Genomic DNA, 25,946 nt, shown 5'->3' on the forward strand with positions numbered 1-25,946 from the left:
GAATGGAAATGCCAGCAAATAGGCAAATTTGATTTGAGGAGGTCTTGTCTGCTATCAAACAGTTAAGATTATCTACTTTTAAAATTACTTAGTAAGCAGTTTTCACAGTGCTTAGTTTATCATACCTCCCCTACTGTCAATGTTTAGCAGACATTTCAATTCCTTCAAACCTGAAGCAGTAGCTTTTCCCAAAACAAGCGGCATCCATTCTCTGCAGCATCACTACTTTGTGAAAGTAAATCACAAAATTCTTATACACATCTTATACCACTGGCCTGTTTGTATTTAAATAAGAAATAAAAAAATTGTCTCATGGAAAAAAAAGTACACACATCCTCCCTAAAAAAAAGGGATGACCTGTTTCAAATCACAGTTACACATCTCTTCTTGCTGTTAAGTTTCTAATATATTTACAGGGGAAGGTTAAAGTCCTTCAGGCTGGCCATTCTGATGCAGCAGAACTGGCACACAGTAGTGAGAGGATGAAGTGATGAAGTCATTAAGGAGAGGTGATCTGATCAACATCCTCAGATTGACAGTTATGGGTGGGCTTTACAGTAACTAAAATTAATACACCTGCCTCAGCAGACCTGATCTGGGCACTCAACCAACCAACATCACTCAGAGAAAGAAACAGCTCATCCAGAGATGTATCCATTCCCTGGACAATAAATTCAAGATTATGTCATGCTGGAACAGTGTAACTAATTATCATTGCACTCGTATAAAAATTTCAACTGCTTGATTCCTCAGGAACTACAAAGTACTGAATACATTTTCCCCACAAAAGCATCTACAAATTCCAGGAACTGAAATTAGCTCAAATGCATGTTTCTCAAAGTATACTTTTGAAAAGAAAGCAAAGATACGGCACAAGCAACCTTCCTTTTAAGAGAAAATTTCTTGATGCAGAACTAAGAAGTACATAATTTATAAGAATGTTTTGAAATAGGAATAAGTTTTAAAACTCTGTTAAAACCACAGGGATGACTGTCAACTTTGTTTCTTTCACCAAGACCAAATTAAAGGAAATTTATGTATCTTAATTTCTAATTCCTTTCTTACATTCTTACTTCAAAGCCGATTTGCAGCAGAGATCCAACTGTTGGCTCAAAACAAACAAAAACAAAAGAATTCCAATGCTTTTATCTTTGCTACTGTCTGCAAGGATCTCCTCCAAACCCCCAACTTTATGCATGTTTGAATCTTACATCCCATCCTGCATTCATTACTTCACCCCATTAACATTCCATGCAGAGAGCCCTTTTGCTAGTTTTACGAGGCAAAACCACAGAACATCAGGTTAACAAAGCCCTGCCGAGAACATTCCCCTCAGTAAAACTGTTCATCGGGAGTCTGTTTACATGGATTTGCAGTGACTTATTGGCATTAGGGAAATGGAGAAAAATTAGAAAAGCTGATAAAAAGAATACAAGATTTATCTCTATACCTATAAATAATACTGACCACTTCCTTCATCATTATTTCTTCATATTGCTTATTAAATGAAATTTAAAACAATTAATGTACTATTTTATCTCAGAACTTGTTTGTTTGCTTTACTCAGTTGGCTATAACATGATAAAAAGAAAAGGCCTAATGGTTTGTAGGACACATGAACTGATGTTTTGTCAACTGCTTTGACTTAATATTATTATTACATTGGCACCTGTAATTGATTTCATGATGTGGATGGCTCAAGTGTATCCATATTCCCATACTCCACACATATGAAGGGGCAGACTGGATGGGGCTTTGAGCAAACTGGCTTAGTGCAAGGTGGAACTTGATGACCTCTAATGTCCCTTCCAATCCAAACAATTCTATGAAACTCCAATATACTAGCTGTGAAACTCATTTATGAATAATATTAATATGGTAATTAAACTATTATTAATGCACAGATTAAAATTAGCATAAATGTGTATATACACCCACAATAACACACAAGTACAACATTTAGCCCTGCCTGCAGAGCTTTAATTGAAGTACTCTTTATTCAAAAGTTTCTTCCTAACTTGCAAAGATACAGGAGTTCTTCGTGTCTTTCAACAGGGCCATAACCATGTTTGTATTTATTTAAGATTGAAAAAATGTGACAAAAATACATGGATTTATGGCTATAAAATACATTTCGCTCCTCTAATAGGAGTTAAATTAATTAGGCAGTGCTTCACACAGCTTGTAAAAAGTGAAAAAATAGATGCTACCTTTTTTATTTGTTTTAAGAAATGATGAAAAAAAATGAGAAAATTAGATGTTAAATAAAACTTATAATGGAAAAGAATGCTAAAGAAATAAAGCCATATACTTAAAAAAAGGTTTGCACAAGATACAGCTGTTTACTTTTAAATATTTTCTCTATCTACTAAAACAAGATTATAGGAATATAAGGTTCTACTGATACATGATGGAGGGACTTTTAACTCACATAACAGTTAATTACATCTCAGCAAACCCTCCTTGTATCCTTTGTAGTTAAGTTACCATCACTAGAATAAAACCATTGCTGCAAAAGCATGTACATAAAAATGTTGATTTGGGGTGGTTAAGTTAGATAACTTACACTTTATCTAACAAATCTTAAAAAGAACAAAATGGAAAACCATCTTGAAATTATGACTGCTACAGGGAATTTTAATCCAATGTCTATTTTTAGTAACAGAAAATATTTACACACTCATATACATCATTTTACTGTGGATTTAAGGACAAAACCTGCCACTTAGATAACTTCTGACTAAGATTTTTCTACATTTTCCAAAGGTCATTTAAGCTTAGAAACACAGCAATTCTAATGCTGAATTAGCTGGTTTCATATTGATCCATTTCTCATTAATAGAAGCATAGTGAAGGTGGCTCAAGTAGGAATTTACGTGACTCCTTCCAATTTAATTCTCATTAAGAACCCTACCAGAGACACCAAATATCCCCCCATTCAAAAATCTTATTTATATGTGACACTACACAATTCCATAGTAACTCAAAATCCCTACTTAGTAGCAACATATTGCTAAGGTGCTAATTTTACTTTTGTCCTAAAATGACACAAAAAAATTGTTAAGGTCAGAAGTAAATAAGAAATGCCACTTTTATAGGGACATTACTGGTACAGTGGGAACTTAGAATAAGGACCATCTCCAGTAGGCAGCCAACTGCATTAAGAAATCACTACCAAATATATCCAAGGTCTGCAATACAACTTGTTCGACCTCCAGTAAAAGGCCACCTCTTTCAGGCAATTGCTTGCTGTTGGTCCCTGGGGTGGTCCAAGACCTGGGTGGTCCAGTGAGTTCAGCTTGGACAGCTTATTTCAGTTTTTACTGTATTTAACTGTCTCACATCACATTTTATTCTTCTGGAGAAAGAATTGAAACTTCACTAAAACAAGAAACAAGTCTCTTATTTAAATCTTGCTTCCTGAACATTAATACGAGTCTTATGGGAAAACTGTATCACAAAAACCAAACCAAACAAACAATAAGCTTTTACACTACATCATTCCAAAATGAGATGAAGGACCCTAAGGACCCAAAACAATCCCGAACACAACATCTGCACAGTAGTTTGGAATCTTTTAACATTAAGGCTACTATTCATGCTCTCACACCACAATTTCCAGCATATCCACCTGACAGAACTGTTGTGAGCATCAATTTTTTCTTGTATGTGTGGGATGTAAGAAGGAAGAGAGCGAGTCAGTGCAGGTGAGGTTGATACTTCCATAGTTTTTTGCACATTGCTGCTGGCATCTGGCTGAGCTCTGCTTTGCTTTGGTTGTCACCCTGTACTTGACAGGCAATCTGTTCTAGTGTGAACTTGTTTGAACAACGATGGCACCATGAAGCATTTCTGTTGAAACTGATTCTTAAGATTGTTGCTATCCATAAAAAAAAAGTGAACTAGGTACCAAACCCTCACATTTATCCCACAGAGTGATGGCACTGCAGCTGGATGCAGCTCCCAACAACACTGTTGCTTTTCAGTACTTCCCAACTGAGAACTGTTGTCCAGTTGCTTTTGCTTGGCCCTATTGCAAATTCAGTTTTATCCTTCACTTTTCCTATCACACTAGTGGTTACATTTTTTTCCCTTTCCATTTTATTCATTATTTATATTTGACATAAACAAATAAAGATAATTTAATTATATTCATTACCAAAATTCATAAAACTTTTCAGTAGCTATTTCAATTCTTTCACACAATGATGTAAGCATTCACTGCAGTCTAAACAGATTAAAATTCAAAGAATATTCCAGTAAAATTAATTTTGCAGACTTAAGGCAGACACTGAAAAACATTAAAAATACTAGATGGTACCGGTAACTGGAAATAATGAACAATAAGTAAACAAAAAAGATGAAAATAACTCACAGAACAGATGCTCATTAAAAAAAAACAACCTCAAGTAAAGTAATTTTGATCAAATCAGAAATTTCAATTTGAATGGGAGTGGAACAGTAAACAGCATTACTGCATTTTTTTCTGCTATCAAAATATGTTCTTCATTTTCAAATGTACTTCCCCCTCTTCTTTTTAAACAGAGGTGATTATATCAAAATTATTCTTTACACAGTGAAAACTTATTAATAATGGAAGTCAAAAAGTTATGAAAGATTCAAGAAACACACCAGCAAAGGCTTGAACTGCTATTATTATCTCCCAAGCTGCCTTCAGGAGGATTTAGCAGTGATGCGGCTGAACAAGTTTTTCATCAGTTTCAAAGAGAGTCAATTTAACACCACATATTACAAAAACTGACTTCATGCTTTTTATTTATTTTTGTTATTGTGTTGGATGTTAAATCTTGCCTCAATTAACTACCTTGTCCGGGAAAAGGAACAATTATTTGTCAATAGATGATTCTTGAGGGTAGTATTGGACTATGGGTTTAAAAATAACCACTGTCCCATGTTCCATTGAATGCAATTCTCTGCCTTTTAGAGAAAAAATCCAAGTTCACAGATACAAAATTTATACAACATACTTGCTTCATTAGAACTATTTAATATTTAAAATACAACTTCAATATTTTAAATACTTAAAAATAAAAAACATGCTTATTTAATAAACTAACTCCTTCCTATCAGCATTAAAACTGGTAAATTATGCAGTACCCAGAAGTTTCCACATCAGCCCAGCAAAGACAATGAGCAAGTCCAAGACAGACTCGGGAGATTCTGTCTTTTCCCCTCCCAAGATCAGACAGCCTGTAACATCTGAAGAGGTGAAAACCAGCCCTAGGGAAAAAAGCCTCTATTTGTCTCATTTAAATGTATTTAAATAGGTTTAGTAGGCAAAAGCAATCTGTACTCTGAAAAGCAATGAAGCATCAAACAGACAAAAATCCTTCCTTGACCCAAGGACAAGCTCCAAACACCTCCTGTGAAATCTCACTGCCAGATAGAAACAGTATCTGAAGCAGCACGGAAGAAAAAGAAAACAAAACAACTTTAAATATACCTATATCTTAAGCAATAAACATATTTAAAAACTTTTAGTTGCAGAATTCTGCTGTGCTGTTGACCTTCACATGGAAAATGTATGAGCAGCTCATGTAAAATTGCTGAAATCATTTTGCAGTTAAACAAACAAGCACATGCCTAGAGGGGACAGAAGTAACTGGTCTCCTGATGATGAATAGCATTAACTTGCTCTGGCTTGCCAAGTCAGTGAGTGGTGTGAATTTAATGGCAATTAGCCCAGATCAAAGTTGAAGTACCATGAACAAAGTAGGTAAAACTGACAATATCAAAGAAGGGAAGCATATCATGAGTGAGTGAAAAAAAAAATTACTTAGATTTATTTATAATGTTTGCAGTTGTTAATGAAAAAGGACAGATCTTTACAAAATGTTTGTTTTCAAAACAGTATTACTGATTAAGCAGATTTCCAGGAGACTGCTTGCATGGGTAGATTGGCCAAAAAAACCTGACAGCAAAGAAAAATATTCTGTAAAAACTTCTTTTGTAGACACACTGCACAGAATGGTATTCTCTCAAGAAATTAAACTGTGAGTCAAAGTCAAGCATTCTCCCTCCTACCTGGCAAACAATTTATCAGCCATTGGAAGCAACAGAAAAAGTTCACAGGTGTCAGAAAGAGGCAGAAAAGGAGAGAATTCATGTGTTTTACATGCAGTAGGCTTTAGGGATTATTAGTAATAGGGAAAATATTCCTGTCATTAAATCTACACGTCTTAATTAAGAGTGACACTAAAAGAGCTATAAATTTAAAATGTGCATGAATGATCAGCTTTAGATTTATTTTTTTAAAAAAGTTTAAGGAGACCTCCACTTCTCCATAATATTACTAGGAACTAAATTCCTATTTCAAATATTAGATGTTTACAAGACCTACAGCATTGTCACTAATACCTAACTACACTACAAAATTCCAGTCTTCACGTAATATCTTCCAACTAAAACCTGAAAATATTCTTACAGCATTTCCTATAGCATTTCACATTGATGGTTACATACATTTTTGCAGATTAAATGATACACAGAGAAGTTAAATAATGAGCCAGAAGCAGCAAGTTAATAGATGGAATTGAAATAAACAGAAGATCACTTCTTTCTATTGTAATCACTATCCTACTCTTTTAATATAGGTAAAATAATAAACAACAAAATCAAGTCGTATTCTGTTTGAATTAAGTGTATTGAATCTAGGCACAGAAAAACAGTCCAGTATAATAAACAGCAATATATTTTTGACCATAAGCTGAAAGTTAAAGACCCAGCAGTACTTTAGCAATTAGTCAGTGATGTTTATGAGAGATTTCCTTGAGCAAGGACTAAGTTTCTCAGAAGATCAAAGATAATCCGTGTTACACTCTGCCCTAACCAGACCCAGATTCACACTTTCCACTACTTACTTACATTGATCTTATGACTATTTTTATAGATCCATCAGAATAAGTGTGCTTTTACTCTTTTACTAATATTTGTTTAATTAAGTTAATTAATTACAGGTTAACTGAAATGTTGTACAAAAGACCTCACGCAGCTTTCAAAGTGTACTGGGAATCCTAATCCTTTTTTTTTTCTTTAACTAGCAGTAAGGATGAAGTCAATAAATTGTCAATTAATAACATACTTGCTTTGATGTCTCTTCAGTAATTTACTTTCATACCACTTCATAAATTTCTTAGGAAAACTTCTGGGATCACTGATACAGTACCTCTGCCATGGGAAAATTTCGTTTAAATCTGCTCTACTGCCAATAAACCAATAAGACTAACTGGCTGATAATCCTCCCACACTACACTGTTTAGGTATATGCACTCAAGCAGCAAAAGTTTAATTTGTTCCACTAATGGCACAGAAAACTACTCAAACTTATTCACCATATAAATTTGAACTTCAGTCTGCTACTTTTTGTTATTCCTCAGGCAGAAAATTCAAGCTATTGGATGCTTTGTAATTAAGACTATTTTATCTTTTCCTTGATCCAAAGCATAACAATAATAATGGACACTATCAGCAACTAAATATTAAACTGCACGTCACAGAAGAAACATAGTAGAAAGTCTCAATATTATTTGCATTGGCACACTGACATGCAAAGGCACATTCTGCTGTTCTAAGTAGGTGTAATGTTATTCTGAAACTACTAAAAGCAGCAATGCTAACTGCCTCGGATATATTTCAAGTTGCCATACAATAGATTTTGTTTAGAATTTCTAGTGGGATAACAAGTACTTTATTAGGTGCAGCCTATTATTTGGAAGATAATTTAACTACAAAAGCACAGGAAGAATTTAGTAAAGAATCCACGTAATGCTAAAAATACTGATTTTCTCTAAAGTTGTGTTGATAGCATTGACACTGGCTAATACAAACTTAAAGATCTACTATGTAAAAGATAATCTGGCATGCAAAGTTCATTTAAAAGTGCTGCACATGTCAAATAGTCATGACAGGACAAGGCCAGGTGGAGTTCCCTAAAAGAAGTAATAAGAAGCTATGAGATTGTAAGATATTTTATTATTATCCTGTCTTATGTAGGGAAATTACTGGAAAGTAACAGGAAAAAATCACTAAACATATATACTAAAATATATTTTTTTAAAAAAATTATATATATATATATATATATACACACACATACATACACATATACACACACACACACACACACCATATTCTCTATCTCACATACATTAAGGAGAGTTTGTCTGCATTTCCCAAAAAAAATGTTGATCACGTTGCCAAATAGAGCAAATAGGTAGAACCTGTCAAAAAACAAGTGTTTGGCTAGTATTCTTCCTGGGATATGAAGAACCAACTGGAGATTTTCCAAAGGGACTGACTTACAGATAAAGGAATTAAATTGCCCTCCAGTTCCACTAGTAATCCTCTGGGAAACAAGAACATCTAGAGCTAAAAAGATTTACATTTTCTCTTATGTTGTAGCTCTACAATACATTTATAGGGCTATGTTACACAATGCACCATGGACTACACCATCATTTTTCTAAGCTTTCCTCCCAAATCTCAACCATACTCAGTTTATCTTATTCACAGATCCAATAAGAATAGATATTTTCTCCCTCCTTATACTTACATACATGTATAGCTAAATATGAAAATGTTTAGGAAATTATACCAGTTGCCTGGTAAGTATATATTCCCACTTTTCCCAACCCTAAATAACAAAGTGACCCTGGCTCTTCCAAATTCTTATTGTGGCATTACAATTTAGGAAATGAAGGGTAAGAAGAGGGCTTAAGAAAACAAATAAAATTCTCTGAAAAAATAGAAATAAGTAGGACTGCAAGCTGGGTTAGTTTCATGCTTTTACTAGTTAATATTTTAATTACTATTATTATTATTTACTACCCTGTTTATATTTCTCTGAAACAGCAATCCTAGAAAGGCTTCTAAGGTTGAAATGCTGGTGAGAGTCACAGCCCTGTGAGGTGTGAAGCCCAACCAACCATCCACAGAGACTAGGTTCAAGGCTCAGAAATACACAAACAGCAGTCCTCCGTGCTGGCTGCTGTGTATGAGCCAACAACCACCCCCAGCAGAGAATTAAGGAAAAGGAACATGCAGAGGTACCTCTACTACACAGAAGTGGAAGAACTTTGCTTGCCCCACATTGGCAAGCATGGCAAGAACTCAGATGTTGCTTCATTTCCTCAAAGCCAGGTCCAAAATGCTGCTATAACTGAGTCTGAGTTGTACTGGCTCCCAATATAGCAGAATTCATTTGCAAGTGTTTCACTGTGTGGGGACCTCACAGAAAATGAATGAAAAACGTCTTGTTCCCTTAGCATTACTTCATGCTACTTTTGTACAAGTATGCTTTGTAATTACCAATTTCTTTGCTCTAAGAACAAGTGTTCTGAACTTAATTCACATCTCAAAATAGAGCAACCTTTTACTGGAGCTAGCTGAGCAGCTCCCATTTGAGAAGGGGTGAAAAACCGGCAGCTAAACCCAAACAGACTCAACCCACAGTACAGGCTACAAGGGTTGGTGCATTCTTACTGCAAACATCATACTCTTGCAGCAGCTCAGAGAACCACAGTGGAAAACAGCAATGCAAACCCATCCAAAATGTTCCACTTTGCACAACAGTGTAAGATAAAACACAGTCTTCCCAGGTTATAGAAAATCATAGATATGTTTAGGTTGGAAAAGGCTTTAAAGTCAGAGTCCAATCATCAACCTGGCACTGCCAAGTCCACCACTAAACCTTGTCCCTAAATACCACATCCAGATGTCTTTTAAATGCTGTTAGGGACAGTGACACAACCACTTCCCTGGGCAGCTTATTCCAATACCTGACCACCCTTCCAGTGAATAAATTTTTCCTAATAACCAACTGAAATGTCCTCTAGCACAACTTGAAGCCATTTCCCCTTGTCCTACTGCTTGTTACTTGTGAGAAGAGATCAGCCTCCACCCAGCTACAAACTCCTTTCAGGCAGTTGTTGAGAAAACTAAGGTCTCCCCTGAGCCTCCTCTTCTCCAGGCTTAACAACCCCAGCTGCTTTATCCACTCCTACCATGACTCTAGACCCTTCACCAGCTCCACTGCCATTCTCTGGACTTGCTCCAGCATCTCAATGTTCTTCCTGAATTAAGGGGCCCAGAACTGGACACAGCACTTGAGGTGTGGATCAGTGCCCCGTATGGGGGGACAATCACTGCCCTGGTCCTGGTGGCCACACCATTCCTAACACAGGTCAGCATGCCTCTGGCCTTCTTGGTACCCTGGGCATGCACTGGCTCACACCCAGCCACTGCTGGGACCAGCACCCCCAGGTCCTTTTCCACAGGGCCACTTTCCAGCCACTCTGACCAAGTCTGTAGCCCTGCATAGTGGTGGTGTGACAAGTGCAGGACATGCCATTTTGCCTTGTCTAACCTCATACTTTTGGTCTCAGCCCATCAATCCTGCCTGTCCAGATGCCTCTGCAGACCTGCCCACTGTCCAGCAGATCAACACTTCCACCTTACTTGATGTCCTCTGCAAACTGACTGAAGGTGCACTCAATCCCCTTGTCCAGACCATGGTCAAAGATATGAAGCAGGACATTAAGCCCTGGGGAACCCCATTAGTGACTGGTTACCAAGTTTAGTTTCATTCACCACCACTCTCAGGGCCTGGCCAACTAGTCAGTTTCCTACCTGGTAAAGAATACACCCATACACATCATGGAAAACCAGTTTCTCCAAAATTGTGCTGTGTGAAATGGTACCAAAGGCTGTACTAACACAGAGGTAGACAACATTCACAGCCTTTCTCTCATCCATTAGGGAGGTCACCCTGTCATTGAAGGAGATCATGTTGGATAAGCAGGACCTAATCTCTCTCCTCATCTCACACTGACTGACCTGATCTCCCTGGATGTCCTGCATGTGCCATATGATGACACTCAAGATGATCTGCTGTGTAACATTGCCCAGCACCAACATCAGGCTGAAAGACCTGTAGTTTCCCAAGTCCTCCTTCTGGCTCTTCTTATAGATGGGGGTCACTACTGCCAATTCCCAGTCACTTGGGACCTCCCAGTTAGCCAGAACTACTGGTAAATGACTGAAGATGGCTCAGTGAGCTCTTCTGACAGCCCCCCCAACACCTTTGAATGGACCCCACCCAGCTCCACAGACTCATGCACGTCTAAATTGTATGGGAAGTCAATGACCATTTCCCCTTGGATTAGGGGGCCTTCACTCTGCTCCCAACCCTGTCTTCCAGGTCAGGGGGCTGCATACCCAAAGAACAGCCAGTCCTGTCATTAAAGACTGAGGCATTTAGACGTTAAGTACCTCAGCTTTTTCCTCATCTTTTACCACGTTTGCCCCTGCATCCAATAATGGATTTTTTTGCTTATGCATTTATAGAAACATTTTTCATTGTCCTTCATGGCAGCAGCCAGATTAAGTTCTAATTGGGCTTTGGCTCTTCTAATTTTCTCCCTTCATTACCTCACAACATCCTTGCAGTCCTTGTAAGTTTTCCAGCCCTCCTTCCAAAGGTCATGAGCTCCTCTTTTTTTCCTGATTTCCAGCCAAAGCTTTTGGTTCAGCCATGTCAGACACTTGTCCATCAGCTCATCTTTCTCAGAACGTGGGTACAGCCCGCTATAACTTTAATATTTCCTTTTCAAATTATGATCAGCCTTCCTGAACTCCTTTGTACCTCAGGACTGCCTCCCGAGGAACTCTTTCAACTAGTCTCCTAAGCATGCCAAAGTATGCTCTTGGAAGTCCAGTGTAGCAGATCTGCTCCTCCCCCACCCCCTTACTTCTTCAAGAACCAAAAATTCTGTAATTTTGTGATTACTGGGCCCAAGAGGCCTTCAACCACCACATCACCTACCATCCCATCCCTGCTCACAAACAACAGGTCCAGCCTGGCTTGCTCACCAGCTGTGTCAAGAAGTTAACTTCCACACTCCGGGAACCTCGTAGGCTGTTTCCTCTCCAATGTATTGCATTTCCAGCAGACATCTGGTAAGTTCAAGTCCCCCATGAGAACAAGGGCCAGCAATTGTGAGATTTCTCCCAGCTGCTAACAGATTTCATCTGCCTCTTCATTCTGCTTGGGAGGTGTATAGCAGACTCCCACCAAAGCTTTGTTGTCCTTCTCTCTGACTTAAAATAAACACTCACCCTACCGTCACCATCATTAAACTCTAGGCAATCAAAACACTCCCCAACATCCAGAGCTACTCCAACATTTCTCCTTCCTTGCCTACCCTTTGTGAAGAGTTTAGGGGAATCCACTGCAGCACTCCAGCTGTGCAACCATGTTTCCACAATGGCAAGTATGTCATAGTTTTCCTGCTGCACAGTGGCTTCTAGCTCCTCCTGCTTGATGCCCACGCTGAATGCATTGGTGTAAATGCACTTCAGTAGGATTATTCATTTCTGCCTTTTGGGGATGACAAGCCCTAACTCCTAGGTAACCATTCTCAGGTGTTTCCTCAGTTTCTAAAAATTCAATAATCCTTGTGTCTTTGCTGCCACATGGATTTCCATCCCTGACCTCCACTGAGGAGGCAGACCAAAGGACCTTGCTACTACAGCATCCCTCAGACAGTGGCTTTATCAGGTTTATCTATAGAAAGCCTGGTTTTATTCCTTTACTCCTTCAAATCTAGTTTAAAATTCTTTCATAAGAGCTATACCAAATAGAGTACTAGGGCTGCCTTGGAAAAAAATCTAAGTAAAGACTTTTAACCATCCCATTTCCACCTTTAAGGTGGATTATTCTCATCTCTCTGTTTTCTCAGTACCAGGAAGGAAGGCATGACCTCTGAGTTGGGGGTGTAATTTGCTGCCACTGTGTAGAAAACAGATTCTCTTTCCATCATGATATTGAAATAGTGATTTTTCCAGGAAACAGACAAAGTGCAAGTAATCTCAATTCTACTTGTAATAGAAAGAAGGGAAAAAAACCTACTTGATCAATTGAGCCTTAATTAAGCAGCCTTGCAGTCTCACCAACTGCTGTGAGATGATTATGAATATCCCTGGATATTCATAACATGGACTTTATTCTTTGTCTTCAAAGTACAAGACAAAGTTTATACTGCCTTACAGATGTTCCAACATGCAAAACTGGATATTCATGCTCTCACTCACTCCTTGTCATAGGAACTTGTACAATTCCTGCAGTAAAAAGAAGAGTGTTTCCTTCTATACTGGTGACTGGGAAAGTGTGAGAATTCTAGAGAAACATCTGGCACTCCTAATGAAAAATCTCTGCTTCAAGTATAATGGGATGCACACCCTTTGGAATTGCGCAAGAATTTGAAGAAAAATTAAAGCTGAACAGGTAATTTCCTATATGTCTGTCTTTTCAAAGAAAACATGAAATCAAGCTGTGAAGACAAGGAACCTGGCACTGCCATCATCTGCAAAAGACTGTGCAGACAGAGACATCCCAACAGTGCAAAGAGACAGAAATCCTTTCAATAGATGGCTTTTAACAGCTATTGTACTCTTACGTCCTTACATATCCTTACGTTTGAGCACAAAGGTAGAATTTTTGGAATTGCTACCCACACATGCTTTGATATTTTACACATCTTTGGGATTATTATTTCCTCATTACAAGCACAAAGTTAGAGAAAAATGCATGTATTTTAACAAAGGAAATAAGATCTTCAAAAAAAGTTGGAATAATCTGTGCAATAAAAGTGTGCAAAAAAGCAAGTATTCTGACTCCTGAATTCCAGTGGCTATATAAAACAAAGTTTTGCACTGAGGATGTACTGACTTTAATAACATTAAACTTGGTTAGCAATTAAATGATCACACCTCCCTTCAGACTAAAAATGTAGACAACAGCTAGTAGCTGACATCTCACTTCAATATTTTACAGCTGCTTTAAAGACTCTGGACATTTGGATGCATGCACGCATCTTATTTTCCCAGGATTTCAAAGTCCACATCCAGGCTGCTGCTCAGCCATTATAAATGAGTAATTCAAGTAGGGCATGACTGCTTCTTGTATTAACTTGATAAAGATGTTTCAGTCAAAGTGCATCAACAGTTGTGTTTAGTCACCCTTTTCACAGGCTTATATTTGCTTATGCTACCAGTGAAGAAAAAAAGTAGTATTATTTGCTTCCAATTATTATAAAAGTCCTTACACTAAACATAATTAGTATTATGATTATTATATTTTATTACTCCTGTTTTGAAATATATAAATATGCCTTAATTATTTCATTTTGTAATTAAAAAGAATTTAATCAACTGACTGCAACTTCCATTCAAGTTTCATCTTATTAGTTTAGACATGCAACTACTTAAAGGACTGATACGTGCCCTTGAAAATACACATCTGTTTTTAGAAAATTACATTTTATCTGTAAGATTTTCCAAAAGTTGGTTTAAAACCACACTTTTAACATAATAGGCTCATTTAAAGCTTACAATTGAAAAATGAATTTATTATGAAACATGTATGAAAGAAGTGTTTTGCAATAATTTACTGTCTGAAAAATATTAATCCAGGGCTTGGGCCAATACATCTTTCAAATACTATAAAGATAATTTGTACACATTTAATTTTCTTGTATAAATCTTCAGGTCACAACCTGAAAGAAGATTTGCTCAACATTGAATTCTTTTTCTCTTATGACAGCAGGGACATAAGAGAGTTCAAAATTACAAAAGAGAATTCATATTCTCATTTCATTAATTTATTTCTATTGAATACATGACCAAACATTAACATAATTACACTAAAAATAATAAATATGCTGTACAAATAATTAATGCACAGCCCAAAGCATAAAATATGTGCTTTATCAACTTTTACATAAACTGGACATCTGACTGATTACATCTACACCATGGACATAGAGAAAAGAACACTATCTAAAAGTGATGATCCATCATCATATATGTTCCATAACTCTGCTCACTAATGTTGAGCCAAATACTGTATTTAATAATTCTTATAGTCAATCATATCTTCTCTTATTTTTCAAAGTATTGTTTCTATTTACAAAATTTCCATTATTTTCCCCACTATAAGGGGGAAAATTCCTTTGGTAGCCAAGCCAGTTCTATTATACTTCATATTGTATTTACACAATATTTGTTTAGGATTTAATTTTTTTTATTCCAAAAGTAAAACATGCATAGATACTTTTGAGGGCAGCAGGTGATAAGGCAATAAGAAGAGGCTTCTTTATTCAGATTATTAATTTGAAGATTAATGTTAGATAACTGAATAAACTTTATTTTCATTTATTGTTTGCATCATATTATTAGAACATGGGCTTTTTTTCACTGGCATGACAATTATAAGCACTAAAATTCAAAAAGACATGGCTCAAACTCTGGTCAGTCTGACTCCTTTCACATCCACCTTCCCAAACACAGTGGTCTACTTTTCCAAGATTCCTGGACATGAGGCAGCATAGCCAAAGATATTTTTTCAGCTTGGCACAAACCCCAGACAAGCAGCCCCAGAAACTCTACAGTGACAGATGGTGAACCCAGGCTAAATGTGCAAGAGTTGGTAGATGAAAGCCAACTCTTGCTGTAAGAGCTGAAATGTTTGGAACTCCCCGTCCCTTCCATTCTCATTGTCAGAGTACCCATTCATTGCATAACCATGAAATGTTCTCATCAGTTCAGAAAGTAGAACCCCAAAATTATTTGCTATTCTGCAAATACAAAGTTTTCTAAATCTCCGGGGGGAAAAATGTTTTTTTCAGATCTGTCTTCTTCACCTTGAACATACAGCAGAAATTAGGAAAACACTTCGGAAAGCCAGAGCACGCACTAATATGCTGTGCTGCAAGTGGTATCAACAATTCACAGCATAAATATGTTTGGATGGAAACTCAGAAGTCAGTTCAGCCAATTATTTTGCTCCAGCATATGTTTGTCTTAACTGAAGTGGTTGCAAGACTAGGGCAACACCTAGAATTTTCTCTTTCAGACGTGACTTCTGAAAAACAAATGGGTTTTTTTTCTCTTTTCAAAATGCCTTTTCCTCTACTGAAGAGTGTAAATCAGATTAAGAATTAAAAATATTTAGCTATTTAATTGAACTATATATCCAATCTAATCCTATCACTGCATTTCTCAAATAGATTTAGCATTCCATGTGATACTGAGAATGTCAGGATAACCCCAAATATAGCACATTTGTCCTTGAATTTGCTGTACTTAAAGCGTGTTATATAGAGATATTCAACATTAATGGCTCACATAATATAGGTAAGTTAATTTTAGCTGTTAACTAGAACTGAAAAGTTATACAGTGCATTGTTTTCCTGATACCAATTTTAAGTACTTCTGCCATCTTACACAAGTACGTATTGTGTATCTTGAACATATTAGTTCTATTTGAGTGCACAGGTAAAATGAAATCAGCTCATACAGCAAAGGAGTGATTAAATGGTCTAAAGGTTACAAGTGAATAAAAGTTCCTGAAGAACCAATTTTTATACAGTTTACAGATTTCTGGTAACAATAGATACTGACCTTGAGAACCTCCACAGCACATGAAAAAAAACAGAACTAATTTAAATGTTTCCAAAGTTGTACACCTTGAAGATGATCTGTTTGTTCAAAATTACTTCAGTTTGGTCAGCTATAGGAGTCTGTCCTAGACTGGGAATCATCACAGAGGTTATTTAGTTCGATTTAATATAAAATACCATTAAAATTCTAATCTGCTTTGCCTAATCCTGTCTGTGAACTGTTGTTTTCTACATCAAACCAGATCTTCAGTCACTTAGCAATGGCCCAGCTTTAATTGCTGACCACAACTGGCTATTCTTAACATCATAGGAAGGAATTTCAGTGGGAACTTCTGAACAGTAATGTTTGGGTAGAAAGGGACTATGTGGTTGAATATTCATTCTGACTGCATCCTAAATCAGAAAAATGAGACTATTAGTACATTTGTATTATAACCAGAACATTGGAATCTTGGGAGTGACCTGTAGCTATTTTTTAAACTGCTACAGAGATGAACCATGAAAATTTAGATTAGGAACAAATATATTTATATATATAATAATTTCTGCATTAGAAATAAGATACTTCATTTAGTGATATTTTTATCAAATGTGCTATGATGTTATTTAATTACCTGTTACTAAAATTTTTAAAAAAACAGAAGTTGACCTAGTCAAAATGCATTTACAATTTACCACCAAGAGTCTATTGACGTTCAGTCATATCTATTTAGCATTTCATTACAAAAAAAGTAGCCATCTTATATGAATCATATACATCACTAAAAAGGCAGTGAGAGCAATATAACTCAATTATAAAACCTGGAAATAGTTTAAACACTGTTTGAAAATAAACAGTTACAGTCTCTTATGCCCATGTCTGGGAAGTGTCCAAATGGAAGTTAAAGATCTCATGGCATTTTTTCAAAATGGGAGGGAACTATCCCAATATGCTGGCCAACATACATTTTCTCAATTAAAAACAGATTTCAATGTCCAAAGCTATGTGTCAGCAATTGCTGAGAGCCTATACCTGTTACGTTTTCGAAAAACCCCAAACAAACAATAAGTATCTAGTCACCTTGCTGAATAATGCTTTTCCAGATGCCAAAAGTGGGAAAGGTAAATGCATTTTCATAAATAAAGGAAGCACAGATACATCAGCCTCTACCATTATGAAAATAGAAATTATCGTTTGAACCCACATGTAGATTTTTTTTTTCAATAACAGAAGTGTTAAATATTACTTTGGTGGCCATATGGAACCCTTTGATACTGCCAGATTTTAAAGTGAACAGAAATCCAATGGAACACACATGCAAACACACACAGACACACACACACGGAAATAAAGGTAGCAAAATCTCCTATCTGCCATTCCCTAACTTTTACACATTTAATGAGGTAAAAATTTAAAAAAAAAAAGGTTTTTCAACAACATTTTTTTAATTACTTCTATAGAATTTTCTAGGTTCGGATCTGTTTAAACAGAAGGTGGAGAGATTTTCTCTGTACTTTAAAGCCTCCATACCTCTTATTACCCACCATTCAAGACTTCAAATCTTTAACTGCCAACACTGAATCTCAAAGTCCTATCCCAAGAACTACAAGATCAACTATCAATCTACAGGCAGAGCACTGTTATCCTGAATTAAAAGGAAAGAAAGAGTCAGGCAATGAGGTTTATTTACAAAAAAGTTATAAATACAGATGAGATGCAGGCTTTCCAGTTCCCTCCTTCCAATCAGGCTCCTGCCATTTGGAGTTGAGTCCCCATTATCACAGTGCTTTGTTTTTATTTTCCCAAACTCTTAATCTTAAGTGATTCTACTAAGAAAAAAAAAAATTAGAAAAAAGGTAGAAGTGTTTCTTTGACTAAAGATATTACCTGACTTCCACAGTACAGTTGAACAGTACATCTCAAAGTCAGTCAGGATTGAAAGAGTTCAAGGAACTCAACTACAGAGGCTAAATTCCTAACAACTTGCATGGCTTTTGCTTACATGCAAAGTGTACTTTTTTCCTTTTTTTTCCGTTTTTTTTGAATATCAGTTTTTAAAGTAAAATTTTACAAAACTCAGGGTCCTAAGTAGTCACAATGTCAGAATTCTGAGACATGTATTGTTGAAGGATTTATGGCACACTGAGAGAAACTGACCGCAACATAAACAGAGAGATGAAAATACCTCTTCCCCAAGAGGATTTGCAGAATTACTTGAGGGAAAGTTGAACAAGCTGTCTTATTCCTGCATTGTGCAATTACCTTTCTATAACCAGAACGTACTGGCAGTTGCCAGATCCATGCAACTCACTGGAAGTAGTCTTAATCTAGTTAGTGTACCTCCCTCCCTGCTGCTACTCCTATGGACATGAAATCTACAATTGCAGCCAGCAGAGGAACAGACTGCACTTGAGGACAAGTTTACTTCTCTTAGAGAAAGTACCAAGTGCTGGATCTTTGTAAGACAGTAAATGCAGTGGTGATTCAAGCCTGGAAAAATATTTGATATTTAATGTGGTTGTAGTGTACAACATACTGAGGTTGTGAGGGTAATGGCAGAGGATGGAGCACAAACCAATTGGTAAAAGTTAAAAGAGGCTTTTACTTTCTCTTCCATGGTATGAATTATAACTTGGCATTTATCACTGTTACCAGCCTGCTCCTCCCCACACCATTCTCCCTTCCTGAATTGCTCAGCAGTACCACCATCTGCTGCCCTTGCCTGAATTTCAGCTAAACTTCAGATGTCAGACATTTTGTTTGCTACAATCAACTAATTGCAAAATCACCAGAGAGAAAGGGAGGGAGAAATTGCATTACCACTAAATACTTTTGCCCACAGATTCTGTCAGAAAGAAAACTTCCAAATATAGCTTGCAGTTCAGGGAGTTGAACTGCTATTTTAAATCGAATTTTGAAAACTACAGGACTTTGCCAGAAAAGTTCTTCTAAAAATGCATACTTACCAAATTTAAATCCACCCTCCAAAATAAGCCTACATGAATACTGTGTTTTCAGTAACTCAAACTATTAACATTCATATTTTTCTAAGGAAAAATATAAGAATAAACCAGATTTTAAAAGCAATTAAGAAGATATAAATGCTGTGCACTGCCTGAGCACAGTTCTCAAAAGACCAGAGTCCTGGCAACTATCATAATCCTTTTGAAATTGTGCATATTAAGATTAAAGATCACTTTGTTCCTCTATTCCCACAACTAGCTGGTATGGTAAAAAGATCAGTCTCCTAGTTTTATATGTAACATCTTTAACATTTGCTCTCCTTTCTGTGCATGTGATTAAATGTAACATTTTGAAATCCCAAAGTTCTGAGAAAAACATAAATCCTTGTCCACAGCTGCTGTTTGACTCTGGAAACACATGCATTTTCTTTTCAAGCATCTACCATCAAAAAATCCCAAAGGACTTGAACTGGAGAACACCTGCATCTCTTCATTTAGTTCCAATAACAGAGTCTAAACTTCAAAATTACAAAAATAGATGCTATGTTCAGCTGCAGTTACATTCTCCCTCTAATTCCCGTGAACAAAAATGCTAAGAGCATGAAATCATTCAGGCAAGCTCTGTCATCGATAGGATAAGATTTTTTGCACCAGAAGCCCAGTGGGAACTTGATAGAAAACTGGCAACAATTACAGATAAAGTACATAGTGAAATCCTCAGGGAGAGAAAAGGAAATGTAATAAGATAGATGGGTATAATTTTTACACATTTATGTCCAAACCACAAATGTGAATTGTCTTTAATTACTCCAATATAGTAACCATTTTCCTTCATTCACTGTGTTAAATCTTTCCAAAATATTACAAATTAGACTATGAATTCTCTTTTACTACAAGTTTTTTAGTTATTTACTTTCTACCACAAGGAATCAGTTAAATTAGATGAGAACTTAAAAACTGTAATTGTTCCAGCTTCCAAATTCAGACTAATATCCCTAGTGCAGGCAGCCAAAATTAAATTCAAAAATATGTCAATGACATGCTTTTTTAACTGCAAAAAAGGGGAAGTCAAGGGGCATATGTAGGTGAATATGCATAAAATCAAACATACCTCTAATCTCTCACCTTCTTTCTATTACATTCTAACAGACAAAAATCAGCTAGTTTACAATAATAAAAAAATTTATGTTCCTGCTGGTACAACTTCTATAGCAATTTTTTCATACTTGAAGATATTATTTCTTCAGTTACTTTTTCCTTTTGGCATGGGAAGGGGGTGAATGGAGTGATCTTATCTACATCAAAATACTAGAGGAAAAGAAATTCTAAAGTTTCTGGAAGTTTGAGAAACATATCACTTAAACAAGAAATACCAACTTTTATAAGGTTGAATGTTTGCTCTTCAGCCTTTATGCAGCTTCAACAAATTAGAGAAGCCTTCCCACTCTTGCTTTGCTCCACAGAGTGTATAAATTTAACACATACGAGCATGATAATAATACAAGTACTTTTGTTTACTCCCTAATTTCACTGCTGCATTATTGACTATTTAAGCTCATCTCAGAGAAAACTTTATTAATTGTATTTTTTATTTTTGTTCCTCTTGATTTATTTGCAATAAAGCTGTCCATACACTGGCTGTGCATGCACTCCCAATTATTCAGTATGGCAAACCAAATAGAGCGTAATCAGCTCACCTCATCTATTCAACAGCTGTTCATAATTAACCACTAACACCAGCATTCATTTTGAAATCTCCCTCTTCTCTCAAAGGCCAGGTGAAACAAACAAGGTCTGCAGCTTGCTCCCAGGGTTAATAAAGCCAGGGTTATTTCAGAAAAAGAGTAAGAAGACCTTCTCAAGCCCTGGGGTAATGGAATAATCTCCTCTCTTGTACTTGTATGTGCAGCTTAAAAACTGAGGAGCATATTCACATTTTTACAACTATGCACAGAGATTATCTGGGGCAGTTTTTCATACAACTGAAGTACCCAAATTAAAATCACAGCATTCAGGCTGTATTTAAGGACTAAACAAAATCATACTTACATTCTTTGTCCCTAAATACTTCCTTTGCCATAGGTGGATCAATTTTCCATGTGATGACACTTATGCATCAAACAGTAAAACACTCCTGATGGGTAATCATAAGTATATGGAATTGTTTTATGCTTGTTATACATTTACATGCTACACATCATATGGTCTAAATGCTGCCTTTTTTGAAAGTACAGTTTAGAGCTTTTTGATGGTTGTACTCAACACAGTATGGTATTGCTAGAACCATATTATTTTTCCTCTTTCTCTCAACAGCACAAGTGAAATAGCAAAAAGGAAATACTAGTGTCAAATGCTCTATCCCTCAGATTGTAAATACATCCCCAAACTTTGCAGGGCCATATAGAGACAAGCAGTAAAAGGAAGTTGCACAACCATCTTGATCACCCTGGATCATAATTCAAGTGATACAAGACAGTAGACAGTTGCTGATGCAAGGAGGAGGAACAGTCCCCTCCTTGTTTTCTGGGTAAATATGCAATTTATTCAAGAATCTCACGCCATTTGCACAACCTCCTCCTTAGCGTTTTATATCCAGACAGCTGCTCTGATTTTTGATCAAGCTGTTTTCCATTCAATTTAATGAATTAATTAGTCCAAATTCCTACTACAGGACATTATATGCAAGATTAATATGAAAAATTTCACAAACAGCACAACTTCAGTACTGCACAATCACCTCCAGTAGTACAGCTTTAAAAAACCCTTTTACTCCCAAGGGATGAGGTTTTTTCTGTGAAATTATCCAGTATAGCTTTTTTAACTCCCAGAAGCCACTTTTTAAACTCTGCAACTGACAGCAAATGCATTTTTATGCTCTCAAAGCACTTCATGTTTTCCCTATATGTAATTTTCACAGTCATAATGAAAATGATAGCCATATCTCCTGTATTAAATTTTCCCAGTTTCTTCAGCAAGTATTTGAAAGCAAAGGCTTTTGCTTTGCTGATCCTTTGTACAGAACCTGAGACAACTGAAACATTAATTACTCCTGGTTTGATTTATGTTAAAAAAATTAAAACTATTTCAGTACAACATTGTTCCTGTTGACTGAGTCCAAAGCTTCAGCAAATCAGTCAACTTTTTCCTCTCATTTGTCACTCCTCACAGGTGCTGCCTTACAGATGTAGAGGAGCAGAGCTAGAGCCTGAATACGCAGGTTAGTGACTGCCATTGTGTACACGAATTCACTACAACTTTCCTGTTTTACTTTACTGAGAGGGTAGGTGAAGTATCCAGTACATTCTGAACTTCAAAATCTTAACATTTTTAATGTATGTCCATTCATCTATAAAACAGACAATTGTCTATTACAAAAGAATGTTTTGTATCTCAAAATCCTTGAATGTGAGTCTGGCCCCTTCATTTGTCAGTGCCTTAATTCTCATAAGCACCTCCTGTCACAACTCATCAAGGACTCCAAACCATCTAACTGGACCATCTATAATACTCATGAGCAAAAATGTATGGATCCTTATGACCTGTAACAAAACCAGTAAGTATACAGTATAGGTATCCAGAGAGCCTTTAAAGTATAATTAATAGACAAAGACAAAAAAATGAGAAAATTAAACAAAAAAAATCCTCAAAAACAGCAAGAAATGCTACAATTAGTCATAGTAATAAATATTGTTGTTATGAGCTTTTAAAAGGTATTTAAATGAGTCAACAGGTGCAAGAGATTTCAGCTTCTGTTTTAAAATGGATATGAGTAATTCAGATATTATTGAATCATGAACTGCTTTTTGGCAATGCTTTAGGAGTAGGAACTGAAGATAATTGTTATAAAAACACTGCTGTAAACATTTTCAACATGACACTCTCCAAGAAACATAGAAGTACAATTACTGAAAAAATAACCTAACAACTGCTGGAGTGCACAGTGCTTACAAATATTTACTCTGCATAAGAATCAAATGTTGCTTACATATGCACATGAAAATTGCAATGACAGTAATAAATTCACTGTTACTTTTCAGACTAATGACATTCAAGAATCATTACATGGGAAAAACATAGAGAAAAAACACGCATTTGAAGTGTTCAAGTTAATTCTGTGTTTCATGATACTGGGGTCAGATAATTATTTTGCTTTCCTTAACCTAGATATTTTTCTGCATTGTTATTTTCCCACATTTCATTCCATGCCTAGCATGGCAATAAAGAAGATTTGAAAAACATGAAAGCATGGTTTTTAAGAAGCACCACACTGACAGCAAAACCTAGTTCCAGGTATATTTCACAAAATACATGGGTTATTTCAAATTAGATACATTTCAAAGTTGTCAGTGTTGCTTAAGACAGACCAATGTTTTGTTTAAAGACCACAGAAACCGTAAGAATGCCAGGTAAAAGTATTTATGCCCACAAAGTCAACAACACCCTTAAATTTAGCCAGACAACTCTCACAAATTATCAACTTCTCATTTAAGGCCACCACAACACCACATTTGATGAGGTCAGATATGTGCCCTGCATTATTTTTTAAATTATTTTTTTATTGTTAGCAAACTTTATGATAAACAAATTCTTAATAATAAGTTATGCTGGAAATTTATATGAACCATTTAGAATTCTGTATGTCAACTTCTGTATAAGAAGGCCAACCCAGTACCAGGCAAGAGAGAACAGAACTAACACTTTCAACATGGATCCTGGTTCCCCTCCCTCCCCTGCCTGAAGTTTACAAAAGTTTCCTACAATTATTTTAAAAGGCAACCAAAGTTAATGAAGCACTCCTTATTGAAGAAGACATCCATCAAAATGTAGCTTTTAGTTCTTTTGTCTCACAGTGAGCAAAAGTTATAATGCATGCAGTGTGTGTAGAAGATACTCTGACATTTGGCACATTTTATATAAAGCCCCTCTTTTGAAAATTACATTGGATAGGACAAATGTAATGTGATACCAGCTTAACAAGAGTTTTGTACTTACCAGAATTATGGCAGTAGTCCATATACTGTGGAATTTGGACTGTAAAGGCTACCAAATCTGGAGCTAAGAGAGATTCTGGCTTTCTACTCTCATTGAGCCATTTACTGCTGTGTAAGTCTCTCGTGTCAGAAGGGCCTTGAATTAAAGGAATCAGCTTCTCTTTTCCACCATCACCTAAGATAAAAATTAGATTCCTTACTGCTTTTAGTGCAACAAGATCATTTTCTAAGACAAACATTCACTAGTCCAATGAGAACATCTATTAATTAACATTGTGAATACAGAATTAAAAGAGCAAATGGAAAGAGCAGCATCATATAAACTATTGAACAACCTACTTAATGTTTATCCTGTAAATGCCTTGACATTCAGGAGGATTTCAAATAAAATAATTTATTATCTTTAAAACAGTAATTTCCTTCCCAATTTTATAAAATAATCTATTTAAACATCACCATGAACTCAATTTAAAAACACTCAATTTTAAATGTTCTTGACCTTAGCTGCTTTTATCCATAAAGATATCATAGACATTGATAAGTTCCTACATCCTCTTCAGGAAAAGTTTTATTAAAGAAGTAAAAAAAAAATAAAAAAAATCACAGAGTCCTTAAAAACTTTACAAGCAAAATACATACTTATAGCATTATTTGAAAATGAGGCATTAAGCAATCATGAGAAAACATCAAAATTATGCTAAGGATAAAGCTAGGTAAAAGTATTCTGTATTTTTCCTATTTCTTGAATGCTTCTAGATTAATATTTTTCTCAGCAGAAAAAATAAAAATTTGGTCTTTTTAGTCAAATTAGTAAAATTTGACTATACTGAGACAAGACTGGATCATCATGACATACTTAATAATAACAAAAAAACCCCAAAAACAGAATACAAAACCCCTCTCTGATTCATAGGAACAATGAGTAAATTCTTGTTTCAGTAACTCCCCTTGTAAAAAGCAAGGCCAATTCTCCTATACAGGCAATAAAGTTTTACATGGTCCAGCTGCACATACCTGGGGCTTTGGCACAAATTTTTATTGATCCCACGGTCCCAGAGGCACATTTGACCAATGATGTGCCGCAGTACTTCAATTCAACATTCTGGATTGAGCCCTCAAGAGTTGGCAGGAGATTCTTAGATTTCGCACCTAATAAAAGAAAACTGCAAATGTACTAGCCTGTTGAATTTAAATATTTTTATATTCCTTCACCAAGGCATTTAAACTTAATTATATTTTAATTATCTACCTTAGATGTTCTAACAGCATTTTTGTTGTGATTCACAGGTTTTCAATGAAAGCGAAAGAATGCTGCATATGGGTTTTTTAATATAAACAGTTATGCATAAAATACATCTAGACACCGTGAGGAAAACACACAAGACCACTTAGAAATTGAAATAACAAATATACATATATATACACATAGATAGATTTTTGTTTTCACTTCATAAGAGCCACGTCAACTATTCTCCTTCATGTTTTTATTACAAGCATTTAATTTCAGGATCTTAAAATGGCTAAGTGTTTTCAG

The 25,946-nt window shown here is 35.9% G+C and overlaps 1 protein-coding gene across 5 annotated transcripts in view; it reads right to left on the minus strand.

Moving 5' to 3' along the window:
- The window catches only part of VPS13B (vacuolar protein sorting 13 homolog B), a 423,329-nt gene that overhangs the window by 266,430 nt on the left and 130,953 nt on the right, over nucleotides 1-25,946 (minus strand). For all 5 annotated transcript variants that reach the window (XM_088065985.1, XM_088066031.1, XM_088066072.1 and 2 more), the window contains exons 18-19: nucleotides 25,427-25,561; nucleotides 24,414-24,587 (exon numbers count right to left, since the gene is read on the minus strand). In XM_088065985.1, the coding sequence (XP_087922111.1) occupies nucleotides 24,414-24,587; nucleotides 25,427-25,561 (309 nt within the window). The remainder of the gene's footprint in view (nucleotides 1-24,413; nucleotides 24,588-25,426; nucleotides 25,562-25,946) is intronic.

Source organism: Pseudopodoces humilis, chromosome 1, assembly GCF_049639895.1.
Source record: "Pseudopodoces humilis isolate 2021_Gansu_Grassland_sample_001 chromosome 1, ASM4963989v1, whole genome shotgun sequence".
Classification (NCBI taxonomy): domain Eukaryota; kingdom Metazoa; phylum Chordata; class Aves; order Passeriformes; family Paridae; genus Pseudopodoces; species Pseudopodoces humilis.